General features: G+C 44.5%; 1 protein-coding gene across 1 annotated transcript in view; it reads left to right on the forward strand.

The window, feature by feature from the left end:
• Positions 1–15,154, forward strand: part of CSMD2 (CUB and Sushi multiple domains 2) — a 507,359-nt gene that overhangs the window by 479,564 nt on the left and 12,641 nt on the right. Inside the window, exons 56-61 of the mRNA XM_030220011.1 lie at positions 1,127–1,300; positions 5,970–6,152; positions 9,881–10,057; positions 11,519–11,698; positions 13,419–13,592; positions 14,173–14,346. Coding sequence (XP_030075871.1) covers positions 1,127–1,300; positions 5,970–6,152; positions 9,881–10,057; positions 11,519–11,698; positions 13,419–13,592; positions 14,173–14,346 — 1,062 coding nt within the window. The remainder of the gene's footprint in view (positions 1–1,126; positions 1,301–5,969; positions 6,153–9,880; positions 10,058–11,518; positions 11,699–13,418; positions 13,593–14,172; positions 14,347–15,154) is intronic.

A 15,154-nucleotide genomic window follows, 5' to 3' on the forward strand; every position in this document is an offset into this window, starting at 1 on the left:
CTCATACTGCGAGACTGGCACCAGGTGGCAGAAGGAACTGATGTGCCATTAAGTGCTGTTTCTCCTGCCAACCATGGGGGCATCCTACACAACTGCCAAGGAAAGAGGAGGGAAAAAAAATCAAGTACTGGCCAGTATGGCACTTTACTGGCCCAGAAACCTAGCACCCTAGGCAACCATCTAGTTCCCCTGAAGGTAGTGCTAGCTCTGTCTTTTATTACCTGGTGGCCTTCAAAAATTCAAGCCTGTGTGCATAAATTAACCCAGAAAATGTGTAAAGGTAAATGGCAGAAATTCTCTGCAATAATTGTCTGATCAGAAGCATGCCAGTGCCTTCATTTTGAACATTTGCTGACGGCCACACACAGAAAGATATGAGCACATATTCTATACATCTACACAAGTCTAAAATTGCTCTCTCTCTAAACACCTAAATACAGTCAAAGTATCTCGGATACAGAAAGACACAGGGGGAAAAGAAACATGCGGCAGGAAGCTCCCTGGTCAGCTGCTGAGCCACAAAAACTGCATTGGAAAGAGAAACAGTAGAGCATCATGGGAACTATATGTAAATTAAAGAAATATACATGCTGTTCAAGTTAAGCCTTCCCTGCCGGTGTCTTATGATTATACTAAGAATATATTTGTCTTGCAAGTGCTAAACCATCTGCAGCTTTCTAGAAGTCCCGATTGGATCCTCCGAAATCCTGCATAATGTTTGCTTCTTATATTTGTGGATGCAAAGCTTTGATGTATCTATAGCCATGGCCTATTAATGCAGAGTTTACACTCTATATCCACAATAGTGATCAAATAACCATAACGTGATTAGAGATCCTTCCTCACAGAGGGAAAAAAGAGCCTCAGTCAGCGCCGGGAATATGTCGTCATATCAAAGAGCCTATGATTGAGTGAAGCTGGAAGGAGAGCAATGTGATATACAGCTCTTTGATATAAAGTCATATTCCCGGCACTGACTGTGAGGAAGGATCCCTAAACGCGTTATGATTATTTGATCACTATTGTGGATATAGAGTGTAAAACTTTGAATTAGTGAACTAATTTTTTTTCCATTTGTTGCAGTCTTATTCATGCAGAAGCAATAACAGTCTTCTTTTCCTTCCAGTGGTCTCCTGTGGCCATCCCAGTGTCCCTCCAAATGCACAGATTTCAGGGGACAGGTATACTGTGGGCTCAGTTGTTCGATATAGCTGCCTTGGAAAGCGAACCCTGACTGGGAACTCTACACGCATGTGTCAGCTGGATGGTCATTGGAGTGGTTCCCTTCCTCATTGTTCAGGTAGGACAAGAGATGGGGTTTGATTGGGAAGAAGGGATGCAGTGGCTACTTCACACCGTTAGGCAGTGCTGTGGAGATGTGGCAAATCCCTTGTTCTCGGGTAACAATTGATGGCTGATTCACAGCAAAACTCAGCCTCGGTTTGTTTCTAATGGAAGTAGCGGTTTCATTTGGCAGCAAAGTGCTGGGGTAAGGCAGCTGGTACCTACAGAACCTCTGGCTCGCTCATCAGAACCACATAACACCAGTGAATCTGGATGAACTAGGATGACAGAATAGTTTAAGGCACTGTCTGGACATAGGTCAGGATCACTAGAATGGAACCTTCCTGCAGGGTAGCTCCCAGGTCCACCATGACCCACTTTGGCTTTCATTGCTGGTACCCTGTGCTCTATCCAGCTGTTTGCCAAGAGGCACACCCTGCATATTGTCTCATTTTTCTCTTCTTCCCAATCCTACTTCTTCCCATGGCGCTCTGATCTCCTCCCATTTGTTTTCAGTATCATCTTCAAGCTGACAACTCCCAGATCTATCTGTCCACCAGGAATCCAGGCCCAGTTCTCAGCCTGTTGTCTAGCATTGCTGCCCGGATGACCCACCACCATCTGAAACTGAACATGGCCAAGACTGAGCGCCTTATCTTTTCCCCTAAACCCACCCCCCCTTCCCCTTTTCTCTGGTTCTGTGGATAACAATGCCTTCCTCTCAGTCCCTTCAGCTCATTACTTTGGGGTCATCTTTGACTCCTCTTTCTCTGCATATGTTCAACATACTGTGAAAACCTGTTGCTTATCTTATAACATCACCAAAATATATCCCTTCCTTTTTGAACCAAAACCCTTATCTGCATCACTTCTCACTTAGACTACTGCAACCTGTTACTTACAGGTCTCCCATTAAACCATCTCTCTCCCCTTCAATCTATACAGCTGCACAAGTTCTCTTCCATTAATGTCGCTCCACTCACATCACCCCTCTACTTGTACATAAGTAATGCCACACTGGGAAAAGACCAAGGGTCCATCGAGCCCAGCATCCTGTCCACAACAGCGGCCAATCCAGGTCAAGGGCACCTGGCGAGCTTCCCAAACGTACGAACATTCTATACATGTTATTCCCGGAATTGTGGATTTTTCCCAAGTCCATTTAGTAGCAGTTTATGGACTTGTCCTTTAGGAAATTGTCTAACCCCTTTTTAAACTCTGCCAAGCTAACCACCTTCACCACGTTCTCCGGCAACGAATTCCAGAGTTTAATTATGCGTTGGGTGAAGAAAAATTTTCTCCGATTTGTTTTAAATTTACTGCACTGTAGTTTAATCGCATGCCCCCTAGTCCTAGTATTTTTGGAAAGCGTGAACAGACGCTTCACATCCACCTGTTCCACTCCACTCATTATTTTATATACCTCTATCATGTCTCCCCTCAGCCGTCTCTTCTCCAAGCTGAAAAGCCCTAGCCTCCTTAGTCTTTCCTTTGTCACTTCATTGGCTCCCTATCTATTTCCGTATACAGTTCAGACTCCTCTTACTCGCTTAAAGTACATTCATTCTACAGCTCTTCAGTATCTGTTCTCTCCTTTCTTTCCATCTGTTCACTTTTATCTCTGACCTCCACCTTCCATCTCGCTGTACCGTTGCACCTAGAATTGACTCCCTCTCTGTGGTCCTGTTCACCTTCCACAGGCTGCACTTAAATCTTAACCTCTTACTTTCCCGGTTATGCCCATGTTGTTTGTAACTATTACCTGCGATTAAATGAAACTCCCTAATCTCTTTCTGTCCTGTTTCCGTCTTGAATGGATTGTAAGCTCTGTGGAACAGTGACCCTCTTTTCTTACATGTGTGTGTACAGTGCTGTGTACATTTAGTAGTGCTGTAGTGGTAAGATCTTTGTCTTATTTCTGTACCTGGGAATACGCAGAACAAAGCTCAATGTCTGAATGTTTTCCTGGAAAAATAACTCCAGCCAAGTGCCAGCCACTTGTGACAACATTTGCTCATTTCCATCGTAGAACTGCTTTACTACCCTGGAAGCTAGAAAAAAAAAAACATAATATCATTATTTTTCTCCCTCCCCCTGTTCATTTCCTTCATCTCTCCCCCAAGCGCTCCCACAGAATCTTCCTAAATCAAACGCGGATGCTGGGGAGTTTGAATTTTTTTCCTCTCATTATGTGGTTTACACACTGCAATTATATCTGAGAAATTGTAAACTGTGCTAAGTAGAAAGCATATTTTTCAATACTTAATTTTGTTTTTCGTTAATTTTTGCACTCCCTCGGATGTTTCATAACCTTGAAAACTTATTTTCATTTTTCTCTATTTCTTGTCTGAGACTTTCCATTATGAATACCCTCTAGGCTTTATGTCATATCTCATAAACACCAGGTTTTATGGTTGATATTTTAAGATGCATTAAAAAAAAAACAAAGCATAAGCACCCAGTTAAGTGTTTAGAAAGATTTATTCTCTGCCACTGAGAATGAAACATTTACAAAAGGCAAAAAATGGACTTAGAGATTAATAAAGTGTACACTGGTGCTTTCCAGCCTACAAATTCTGAATAAATGAAGATTTAAATCCTTGTTCAGGTTCTGCATTGCATGAAGAACATATATTTTAGGATCTGTGGGTGTGTTTGGACACATCCTGAAACATGGCCGCTCACTATCTTCCTCTCAGCTTCAGAACGTTAAGTGTGTGGGCCGAGCAGGCTACAGCAGCCGCATCTGCAAACAGGGGAGGTAAACTGGATTGCTGTTTGCCAAGATGTAGTGAGATACGTACAACGGGACAATACAATTGCATGCCTTTGCTTGAGGATGCCCAATGAACCCTTGTAGGTCCGTCCCCCCGTCTTCCAAAAGTGGAAGCCAAAGGCACAAGATGCTTGGATAGTGCGGACACTCAAAGCAGTGGATCTGTCTGTCTCTGAGCAGATCCATAATCCAGGAGAACAAAGGTTTCTGCTGTCACTTCCTAAAAACAGGAAGACAGAACTTTTACCTGGCTTGCACTGGCACTTTGCATCCAAGCCAACTGTCAACAGCTGGTCTTTAATATCCTGTATTAGCCAGGAAGTCCCAGTACTGTGTTCCAAGAAACTTCTTCAGACAACTTCCAGGTCAGCCTCCTCCTAGCATACCTATGGCAGGGCGGTGCAGCCGGTTTGCCCCGAGTTCCAGCAGCAAGGGGGTGCATGGAGCAGGCGCGTGCCTGTTGGCTCTGCCGGTCCCCTGTCCCAGAGCAGAAGAGGCAGGGGACCAGCAGAGCCGACAACCGTGTGCCTGATCCGCAAACCCACTTGCTTGGAGGAGGGGGGGAGCACGCTGCCCAGGAGGGATGCTCCGCCCCTGGTTCCATATAAGGTAGGTACAGTGGTGAGCCTCCCCTGTCATTGTACAATATTAAAAAAAAAACCCTTATAACACACTCAGGTGAAAAGGCACCAAAGGACTATTTTTGCAGTTTTCAGAGCATCCTTCCTCTCTGTCTCAGGTCTGAGACTCATTTGCATTTTCTAGCCTGTGACCCAAGTGTGAAGGGAAAGCAGTGAAGACAGGCACAAGTACATCTGGTTATGTTCTGCAGTGTTTGCTAACACAGTTTTCAGAGACAAGATCTGGGGGTCTGAAGCTCGCTGGGGACAACTATAGGAAATCTGCAGTCAGTTCTGGAAGCTTTGGGTACTGGTGCGTTCCTTCATTCAGGGCTTCCAGACCCTCCTACAGTACATGAGCAGCTCCAGTAAAAACACAAAGCCGCACTGCTGCCGGAATAATGATCCACTCAGAGGGCTCGCTGAATTAAATGAACTCCATCTCCTGTTAAAGGCAGTAAAATTATATCGCTGTAATTATATTTTACCAGTATTACTTGGCTGCACTTGCCTTTCTTCTTTTAATTAGTATGATTTTATTTTATTGGTCATTGCCCGGAGGGAGATGGAAGTTCAGACAGAAGATCCCTGCTGCTTCGTACAGGGAATGAATGGTCATTCCTCCGTCCACCATCATAAAGCCAAGAAGCTGCTATGTGACCAGAGCATAATCAAACAGATAATGGGCCATGCCTGGAGCACTGTAGACCCCTCCCCCCCATCCCCACACTAGACCCTGCCATGCAGTGTTATCGCAGATTTTGTCATGAAGGGTGAGCGGGTGGCAGTGTCCCCTTCTGAACCAGTCTTCTGATGTCATTGGCTTTACTTACATCACCCACGCTATACCCATAGTCCGCCCGACATCCAAAGTCTTCTGGACAGGCTTCTGCTCATTTAAATAATGTGTCCGGTGCTAGCCACGAATATTCAGCGCCACTTAACCAGTTAGGGCCACTGAATATCCGTGTTTAGCATTTGTGGCCGGTCCAGGGGCGGAGTCAGTACTTCTGTGGTTCAGAAGCCAATATAAAGCCTTTGACCGCATAAACTGGGCCATGCTGTCTTATGCGGTTCATCATATATGGTCAAGGGCCGAATATTGCAACTAACCACGTAAGTTTTTGCGGCCAACCTAGAACCGGATATACAATTCCGGTGTTCGGACACCGCCTGGCATTGTATATCCAGGAATACAGCTGGCAGCAGGCATAAAAACACTGATTATTGACCAGAATATCATTAACCGTCCTGATAAGGTTGGCTGTATGTGGTTTGTTGACTGACAGGAGAAAGTCAGGGGGTGTGCGGAGACCCAGGAATTCCATCTCACGGTATTCGGCTTGGAGACAACTTCAGCGTGAGCAGCATGTTACGATTCAGCTGTGAGCCTGGCTACAACCTCAGAGGCTCTGCGGAAAGAATTTGCAATGCCAACGGCTTCTGGAGTGGCCTGCAGCCTGCTTGTGAAGGTACTCCTCTTTAAGAACAATGTCACACGTAGTTTGTATATCATAGTAAGCTAAATTGCAAACCTATATATTGCCCATCCACAGCTGGTTCTCAGAAGGACTGGAAGGCTGAGCTGATTAGACTGGGATCTGAACCCAAAAATGGAGTCTACATTTATACAGAGCTCTCCCAGCCTGATATTTGGCTCTGTTCACCATGACAGTAGGACAAGTTGCACAAGGGACACTAATACTTCTAATTCTCACTTCTGCACTGCTCTCCTTGGTGTATGGCTGATTTTAGAGAGCAGAGAACAGTCCATCACAAGGAGCAGAACCTGTAGCTAACTGACTAGACCAGACGTCCAGTTTATCCACCTGCTCTATCCTCCCTCCAAGCTCAGCTTCCAAATAGACTTTGCAGTGAAGGGGATTTTTAATAACCACTTTGTAATTAATATTAGCATTATCCCTGTACTGTGGGTGTTGTGAGGATTTTTCTTCTGTCAGGCAATCGCTGGCAAACACAATAGAGATGAATTCACTGAAGGTTGACGAGTGCTGCTACGGTGAACCTCTAGACTCCGTTTCCAGAAGGAAGAGGATGGCATTGTTCCTTCACAGATCCTCTCCTGGCACCTGGGACAAAGCATTTGTGTCGCATTCAGCTTCTTGGCCACCTCTTCCTTTCTCAGAGTTAACAGGCACTATACACGCTTTGTGTTGCTGCGTGAGATGCTGATAGGTGTAGAGCAGAGGGATGGCTTTGTAGTTAGTGCAGCGGACTTTAAACCTAGGGTCCCAGATTCAAACCCCACTTTAACTCTTTTATTATGTAAATTGATCCCTCTAGAAAGGTAAATGGGACCTGATTAGGGTTACCATATGTCCGGATTTACCCGGATATGTCCTCTTTTTGAGGGCATGTCCGGGCAACCGGGCGGGTTTTGCCAATCTGCCCGTTTGTCCGGATTTTTGTCCTAGGATGGCCCGCCCGCCAGCCTGCCCATTTGTCCAGAAATCCGGACAAACGGGCAGATTGCTAGCCTCCCCTCCCCTCCCCTTACTTACTAGTGCCCTGGTGGTCTAGTGACCTCTTCCGCCTTCGGGGCAGGAAAGAGCCCCATCTTTCCTGCCCGGAAGGCTGCCCTGCATGCATCCTTCCTGTTGGTGATCTCTGCGCCGATTCAAAATGGCCACCGAGAGTTGAAGTGATCTCGCAAGACTTCAACTCTCGGCGGCCATTTTGAAACGCTGAGAGCCGGACTCACAGGATGCAGGGCAGCTGGCAGCAGTGCTGCAGGCAGGAAAGAGGGGGCTCTTTCCTGCCCCAAAGAGGTACCTCTAGACCACCAGGGATAGTAGAGTAAGGGGAGTGGAGATGACGGGGGAGAAAAGGTGATGGGAGGAGCAGGGGTGACCGGGGGAGGGGAATATGCATCAGGGCGGGGCAAGTGTGTGAAAGGGGCAGGGCAGGGAATGTGAAAGGGGCGGGGCAAGTGTCCTCTTTTTAAGAGGACAAAAAATGGTAACCCTACCTGCAACCAGTCACAGAATCTATGAGAAGGCAGAATTGGTATGTAGAGCCTGAGATCTTTCATTAAAACTTGGGGACCATGGGTCAATTTTAGCAGACAATGGAAAAGGTGCCGGTACTCAGTACCCCCAAGTACCCCCTCAAAAAAAAGTCCTGAATTTAGGACATCCTTTTTAGGCTTGGACGTTTCTTCCTGTTGGACATCCTGATTTTGGGACCTCCCTAGTCCCGCCCAAAATATGCCAATATGCCCCTTGCTGTTTGGATGTACTGCAGTGTTAGACATCCCTTTTCTGCCGTTGCAAACTCGGGATCTGGATGTTTTAAGCACATGGACGTCCAATTGGGCATTTTGAAACATCCATATGCTTCAAAAATAAGCTGCATAGTAAATGACCTCAGATAAAGACCTCTATGGACCATCTTTCTGCCCAATTTGGACCACATTGCTGCCCACCAAGTAAATGGTAGCATGTTTTCTAGCTACAGGGGCAGACTATGTACATGTATTTGAAAATTCTGTATACACACGTGGTTTCATCCCTAACCCACTGCCCGGTACTGTCGCTTGTTAAGTGCTTGAAGAACAGGCAGCTGTGTAACTTTGATGGGCCAGTTTTGAAGTCCTTCCACCTGGTCAGGAGGAGTTCTGAGCTCATGCATCACAGTCTAAGCCCCTAACCAATGACCTCCTCCAGGTTACTTGTTCCTTTTCCTAAAATCTGAGGGCAGACACCCCGGGACAAACACCCTTAGGTGGGAAAGGTTTAAGTTCAAGGACGTCCTCTGTTGGAGCTTTTTACACTTTCTTTAATTTGACGGAAGCAGAGGCGTCACCGTTAAAGGGAACATTACACCAAATGCTGAAACTTGTGAAAGAGCAGCCGATCAGACCCGAATGTCCCGAAGCGCTCTATGACCAAGAATAGAAAATCCGTCTCACCAGCCCTGATTAACATTTTGGATACTTGAGTTTATAATCTACATTCTACAGCTTATAAACCATACTTTTTCTTTCTGCTACGCACAGAATTTAATAACAAATTCTCATTATGTAGCCAGGTTGATAGATTAATGAAAGCTTGTTGCAAAGCTTGTTCAATCTAGCCAATAATTTTTCTTGAGAAACAGTACAGTTCTTTCATGTGCTTTTGAAATCTCAGAGCAGACTTGTTAAGATCTGCATGAACTGCACCACTTAACAGAACTCAGCGTCAGAAGCAGGGATGCCCCCTGAGAACCAGGAAACCGCCGAGGTGGGCTCAGATTCAAAGACTGAGGGCATGGAGGGGTGTGCCACAGACAGGCAGAGCCTTGCACCTGTAGGAACATATCAGCTTTACAAAGATATTCAAATGTGAGAGTAGCTCCTGCCCAGACTTTTGTTTGTCAATAAGCATTTAAAGATTTGATGGATCGATATCTCATTTTAATTTATTATTAGGATTTGTATTAGGATGTTTTGTTTGTCTTATGTCTGTGCTTATTGTGCATGTGAAATTGTTCCCCACCAAGAACAGTAGATCAAGATGGTTATAAATTGTTTAATTAGTTCATAAATATCCCCTCTGACCACTGCTTGAGGATACCCTAATCGTCATAGCCCCCCTCCCCCAAGTTCTTTTCTGCATTAGAGTACCTACTTATCCCTCTGAAGCCGACACCATCACTCAGCTGATAAAGCTAAGTAACATAAGGAGAAATAATTAAACAGAGTAAATAAGTACTGTAGTTCAAAAAAGAACTTTTGTGTTAAAATAAATTATAGGGGGGACCTATGACAATTAGGGTATCCTCAAGCATTGACCGAGAATAATTGGTTTGCTTGATTCCCCATAAAGTTAGAAAACTTTATATGAATGATATACTTGATTGAGATACAATCAACACAGACATATTGTTTATTCTTTTGCCATAGAAATGAAACATAGCAGTCTAACTTTGTTTTACATATATAGTCAGCACATAAACGCAGGGTGGGTACCTATATCCTGAGGTGCTTCCATCTGCGTTGCTTCTTTAGCAGCTGATGAAGCTCAACCATGATATGAGCTGCCCACAGATGGTCTCCGCATGGAACATTCCCCATCCTTCATCCTCTCACAACTGTCTTCAATCTCCTGGCTTCTGCCAGTTTGGTGTAATCCCGCAGTGCTCAAAATCAGCTGTTGTGGACTATTTATCTCTGACACCGACCGTCTTGACTTTCCAGTTGTATCTTGTGGAAATCCAGGAACTCCGAGGAACGCACGCATTGTCTTTAACGACAGCTTGGTCTTCTCCAGCTCTATTATCTATGAGTGTCGGGAAGGCTATTACTCCACGAGTCTGCTCAGCAGACACTGTACTGTCAATGGAACCTGGACCGGGACATCGCCAGAGTGTGCGAGTAAGTGCCAGAGGTCACACATCATAAGCAGGAGAAAAAGCTATGCATGGGCAGAGCCTCTCCTGAAAAACCACGTAATTGAGGGCATGTGGGACTCCACAAAAGGTAGTCCTAACTCTACGTGGTTAGCTATCCAGGTACATAAGTTCTGGGCACCATCAAAGAGCTGGATGCCAGTCAGCGGGTGGTAGTTAGAATGTACAGAAACGATGACTGTCGCCAACTCAGTATTGATCAGAAAACTTTTTTCTTTTTCTTTTTATAGAAATTCTTGCTTTGCATAATAAACAACCAGGTAGTGAAGACAGGTATATTCAATATGAAATTGCATGCAAAAGGTAGAGGTGGCCCGCTTTCTTTCTATGGTTTTGAATTTCTTTAGACTCAGCACCACAGAGGCTTGAATACTTGCAAAGTCCATATTTCTAAATCTCATACAGGAGGGATTTCATGTTGAAAAGCCCATGTGTGGTCTGCTACATCTCCCACCTCTTTGCACTGTGGGTAAAAGTATCCATGTGAGGTGGAGGGAAGGGGGGAGGAGGGTGAGAATTTGCTACTGATAATCTTATACAGGTAAAATCATTTTTTAAAAATTGCCCTTTAGAAATCACACTACCCCTGAAAGAAAAACAGTTAAGGAACAGTTTCAGAATGTGGTTTTCTCTTAACAGTTTTAAGACACTGAAATGGTTCCTTCAAAAGAAAAGAGTTTTTACATATTCCCTGAGGCTCTTCTGCATAAGCCACATTCCAATGAAGCAGCTTGGAGCTGCACAGGAACCTCCACAGGTAGTAAAGGGTGGGGAAACGATATTGCACTTTCAATTCTCAACCTGACACTCACAATTGAAAGTGCAACAATGCCGTACTGTCCCCCCACCAGTAGGAACGCCTGCGGAGGACTCCTACACAGCTTGAAGCTGCTTTGCGACAACATGGATCCCAAGGAGCATTGGAGGACATCTACGGATGTCTAGTTTCATGCAATACGGCATAAAACAGTACATTAAGATTCTCTACATATAGAACATATGTCCATACAAGTGACATCTGTCTATCAGGTTCCACACTGTTTTATTGATGGTCACCAGGGGCTGTTCTCTGCAGGCCATGTCATAAATGTTCTGTTTGCAAAGCTCCACTGGCCCATGTAGGTGGCCCAATGAAGACAGAGGTCCTGGTAGCCCCAAGAACCACAGCCCTATGACCCAATGGAGGGAGACAGTCTGGCAGGCAGAGGGGATGCATGTGATGGGGTTGGTCAGAGGAAGAGTGATGTGGTCTGGTGGGTAGAGGTGGGGAGACTTCAGTTAAATTCTCTGGACGTCAGCTAGTCTATCATATAGTACCTATGAAGTAGGCGATGTCCATGACTTGCTAGATGTACCCTTGAGCATGAAATGTGCTGTTACAGTAATCACTGGGGCAGTAAAAAAAAAAGCATGTTCTTTCTTTCAGTGATAAACTGTGGGGACCCCGGTGTACCAGCCAATGGGATCAGGCTGGGCAGTGACTTTACATATAACAGAACAGTAACATTTCAGTGCATGCCTGGCTACACGATGGAGACTGAGCGTCCTTCAGTGCTGATCTGCACTAGAGACCGGACCTGGAACGGGACCAAACCAGTGTGCAAGGGTAAGGCGGCCACCCTTCGAAAATGGGACATCCTGAACTAGTTCTACCGTGGGTCAGCAGGACGGTGCACAGACAGTGTGAAACACTGACTTCCTGCACAGTGGTCTCCCAAAACACAGTTTCTGCTGTGGGTTGGAATCATGTACTTCAACCCAACTTCATCAAATATCCCTAAAGCTATTACTTTAAAGGCGGGGGATTTTGATACTGCAGGAAGAGTTTTAGGTGGTATTTGGGATTCACAGTTAACAATGGAACATCAATTATGAAGTTTGAGTAAAAAAAAATTTCAGGTTGCGTCAACTAAGAACTACCATATCTTTATGTGTTTCCTGAACATTTTTGAGTATTAGTACAGACAATAGGTCTGTCTCAATTAGACTATTGTAATGTTTTATATGTTGGGATTAATAGAAAATTATTAAACAGACTGAATTTAATGCAGAATACTGCTGCAAAATTAATTTTCGGGGTTAAAAAGTCTGATCATGTCATGCCATTACTGAGAGATTTGCTTTGGTTGCCAGTGGATGCTCGTGTGGAGTTTTAAGTTGTATGTGCAGTTTTTAAGATTATTTATGGTTTATGTCCAAGTTCTCATATTTAATTACTGACTATTCCTTCTTTTAGATTCAATTCTAGATTTTGGTCCACACTAAGTCTGGATTTTCTAACGGTTAAAAATGTCTTATTGAAAAGATTTCATGAAAGTTCATTTGGTTATCAATCGAGCAGGATGCGGAATACTCTACCAGTATTTATACGGGACAACATCTAATTATATGGTGTTTTGTAAATTGTTAAAGACCTATTTGTTTAATAAGTATTTTGACTGATTTCTTTGCCTTTTTTTATAAGTAGATTTTAATTCTGTAACCCGCTTTGATTCTTATACTGAAAAGGCGGGATATAAATGCTGAATTGGATTGCATTGGAAAGGATCAGAGAGATGGGATAGAAGTATGAGAGGGTCTTTCTCTCTCCAGAACATTTTACTTTGCTTTCAGAGATGAAGGAAAATGTTTTCAACCATATAATGAGGACAATTTCATTTCCGTCACCCACTCTATTAAAAGTGCCATTTTATGTGGGTTTTTATTTTTTCCTTTACTGTAGAGGGAGATGTTCTTGAGGGGTGGAGTTTTGGGCAGGGTTCATTATCCAACGCCTGTACTTATGTTAACTTAGAAAAAATATACACATGAGTTATTAAATGTGTCAAAACTTTGAAAATTAACTCAGGTCCATCAAGCACCTAAGTACTTTTCATTATAAAATGAAACTAACTCCGCAGTTTGAGATTTCGGGGAGAACATTGTAAACGTTTTGCATGGAAGTTTCCTTTTCTGAATTCATTTGCAGGCTCACAAACTTACAAAATTGTCCTGGAAATGGCTCTCAATTGTGAGGGTGTGGCTGGAACTTTGGCGCAACATGGAACCAGTTAAAACAGTGGGGAATAAAATAGCCTCTCAGGGAATTCAGGCATTTAGGGGACGTAGATTCCTCTTAATGGACTTTGGTGAAGAGAGAGGCAGTTCAGTGCCACAGAGGCTCCGTTACATGGCAGATATCTCTATATCAGCTTTTATCAGGCTCCCTCTTAGCTTAGGGCCTATTGAAGATAATGTGATGACACTAGTAACAAGAAACATGACAGATGTTACTGCTTCAAATCCTAGATAGTCTTTGAAATGACGCTGTTCTCTTTTCTGATTAGCTATCACCTGTAAGCCTCCTCCTGCCATCACCAATGGAAAGGTGGTGGGTACAGACTTTGTCTGGGGGTCAAGTGTGAGTTCCTCCTGCTATGAAGGATACCAGCTCTCCCTGCCTGCTGTGCTTACCTGCGAGGGCAACGGAACCTGGTCTGGGGAAGTTCCGCAGTGCTTCCGTAAGCAGACATCTTCCTTTTTTTTTTCTATGTGTGCTAGAAAAAGGCATGAGTTATAAAGAGTAACATGTTCCTGGTTCTCTGTAGCCTCTAAGCAGACAGATGGGGGGGGGGGGGGGGGTCTCGATAATGAACATTAAACCTTCTTGGGGCAGCCATTTGCTGCATAAGAGCATAAGAAATTTCATACTGGGTCAGACCAGTGGTCCATCTGGCCCAGGATCCTGCTTCCGACAGTGGCCAATCCAGGTCATAAGTACCTGGCAGAAACCCAAACATGGCCAACTGGGGGAACGGAAATACCTGCAGGTCTCTGGGGTTAAATGTGGTCCCTGATCACGCTCCCAATTCAGCAGGCAGGGCTGTATCTGCAAAGTGGACCTATGATTCACACGTCAGTTCAGCCAAAACGTAAGAATTTATTTTTCAACTATCCTGACAGCTCTAAGTAACTTGAATCCTTTGTGCCTAGTGCGTTTGGTTGTATGGGTATCATTTAGCATGATACGGACACTTCACAGCTGACTGTATGACTAAAACTGGTGGGGGGATTTTTTTTCATTCTTGGTTGGGGGTGCAGCTGTCTTCTGTGGAGACCCCGGCATCCCTGCCCAAGGCAGGAGAGAAGACAGAGGCTTCAGCTACAGATCATCGGTGTCCTTCTTCTGCCCGCCTCCCCTGCTGCTCGTGGGATCCTCTCGAAGGTTTTGCCAATATGATGGAACCTGGAGTGGGACACAGCCCAGCTGTATAGGTGAGAGTGAGGAGTCTCAGCTTCAAAATCAAGGGCTGTCCATGGGTGTCTGGAATTATCAGAGTATATAGTGCTTATCAGTGGTTAGAGCAACAGGTAAGGAATCCAGTTGAACAGTGGTCAAAAGCTTCCGATGCACCTTGTGACTTTGAGCAAGTCACTTAACCCTCCATTACCTGAACTACAAACTTAGATCACAAGCTCCCCTGGACAGGGAAATATCTAGTGGACCTGAATGTAACTTGCCCTGAGCCACTACTGAAAAAGAGTGAGCTAAACAGAAATAAGTAAGAAATAGTCCCTGCTCTCGACAAGATACAACAAATGAATCCTTGTGCTAAAAAAAAGCAAGGTCATGCATGAGGAGAATTCAATATAGTTACAGAAGCATTTAAACTGAGGATATATATGTGAGTATCATGTAAAAGGACATTGAGCTTAGAGAGTTCTGGTTATGCAAAATTTAATCATCAGCGTTTTCTTTAAAGCTGGGGATTGTCCTCGGGACACATAAGCCAGTCAGATGTTCAGGACACCCATAATGAATATGCATGAGAGAGAGATTTCCATACAATAGAGGCGGTGCATGCAAATTTATCTCATGCATATTCATTGTGGATATCTTGAAAAGCACTGGGTGGCGAATCCCTGCTTTAGAGTAAATAGGTAGAAAACCTCCAGGTCCTACAGATTCCCAATCTAGAACCCGGACAGAAGAATTGTTTGCATGAGAAGAAAAAATTAACCCCCCCTGTTTACAAAGCCGCATGGCATTGCCGATACAGCCCATTCACCGCCAGCCGCTAGC

This window comes from Microcaecilia unicolor, chromosome 11 (assembly GCF_901765095.1).
Source record: "Microcaecilia unicolor chromosome 11, aMicUni1.1, whole genome shotgun sequence".
NCBI classification, from domain to species: domain Eukaryota; kingdom Metazoa; phylum Chordata; class Amphibia; order Gymnophiona; family Siphonopidae; genus Microcaecilia; species Microcaecilia unicolor.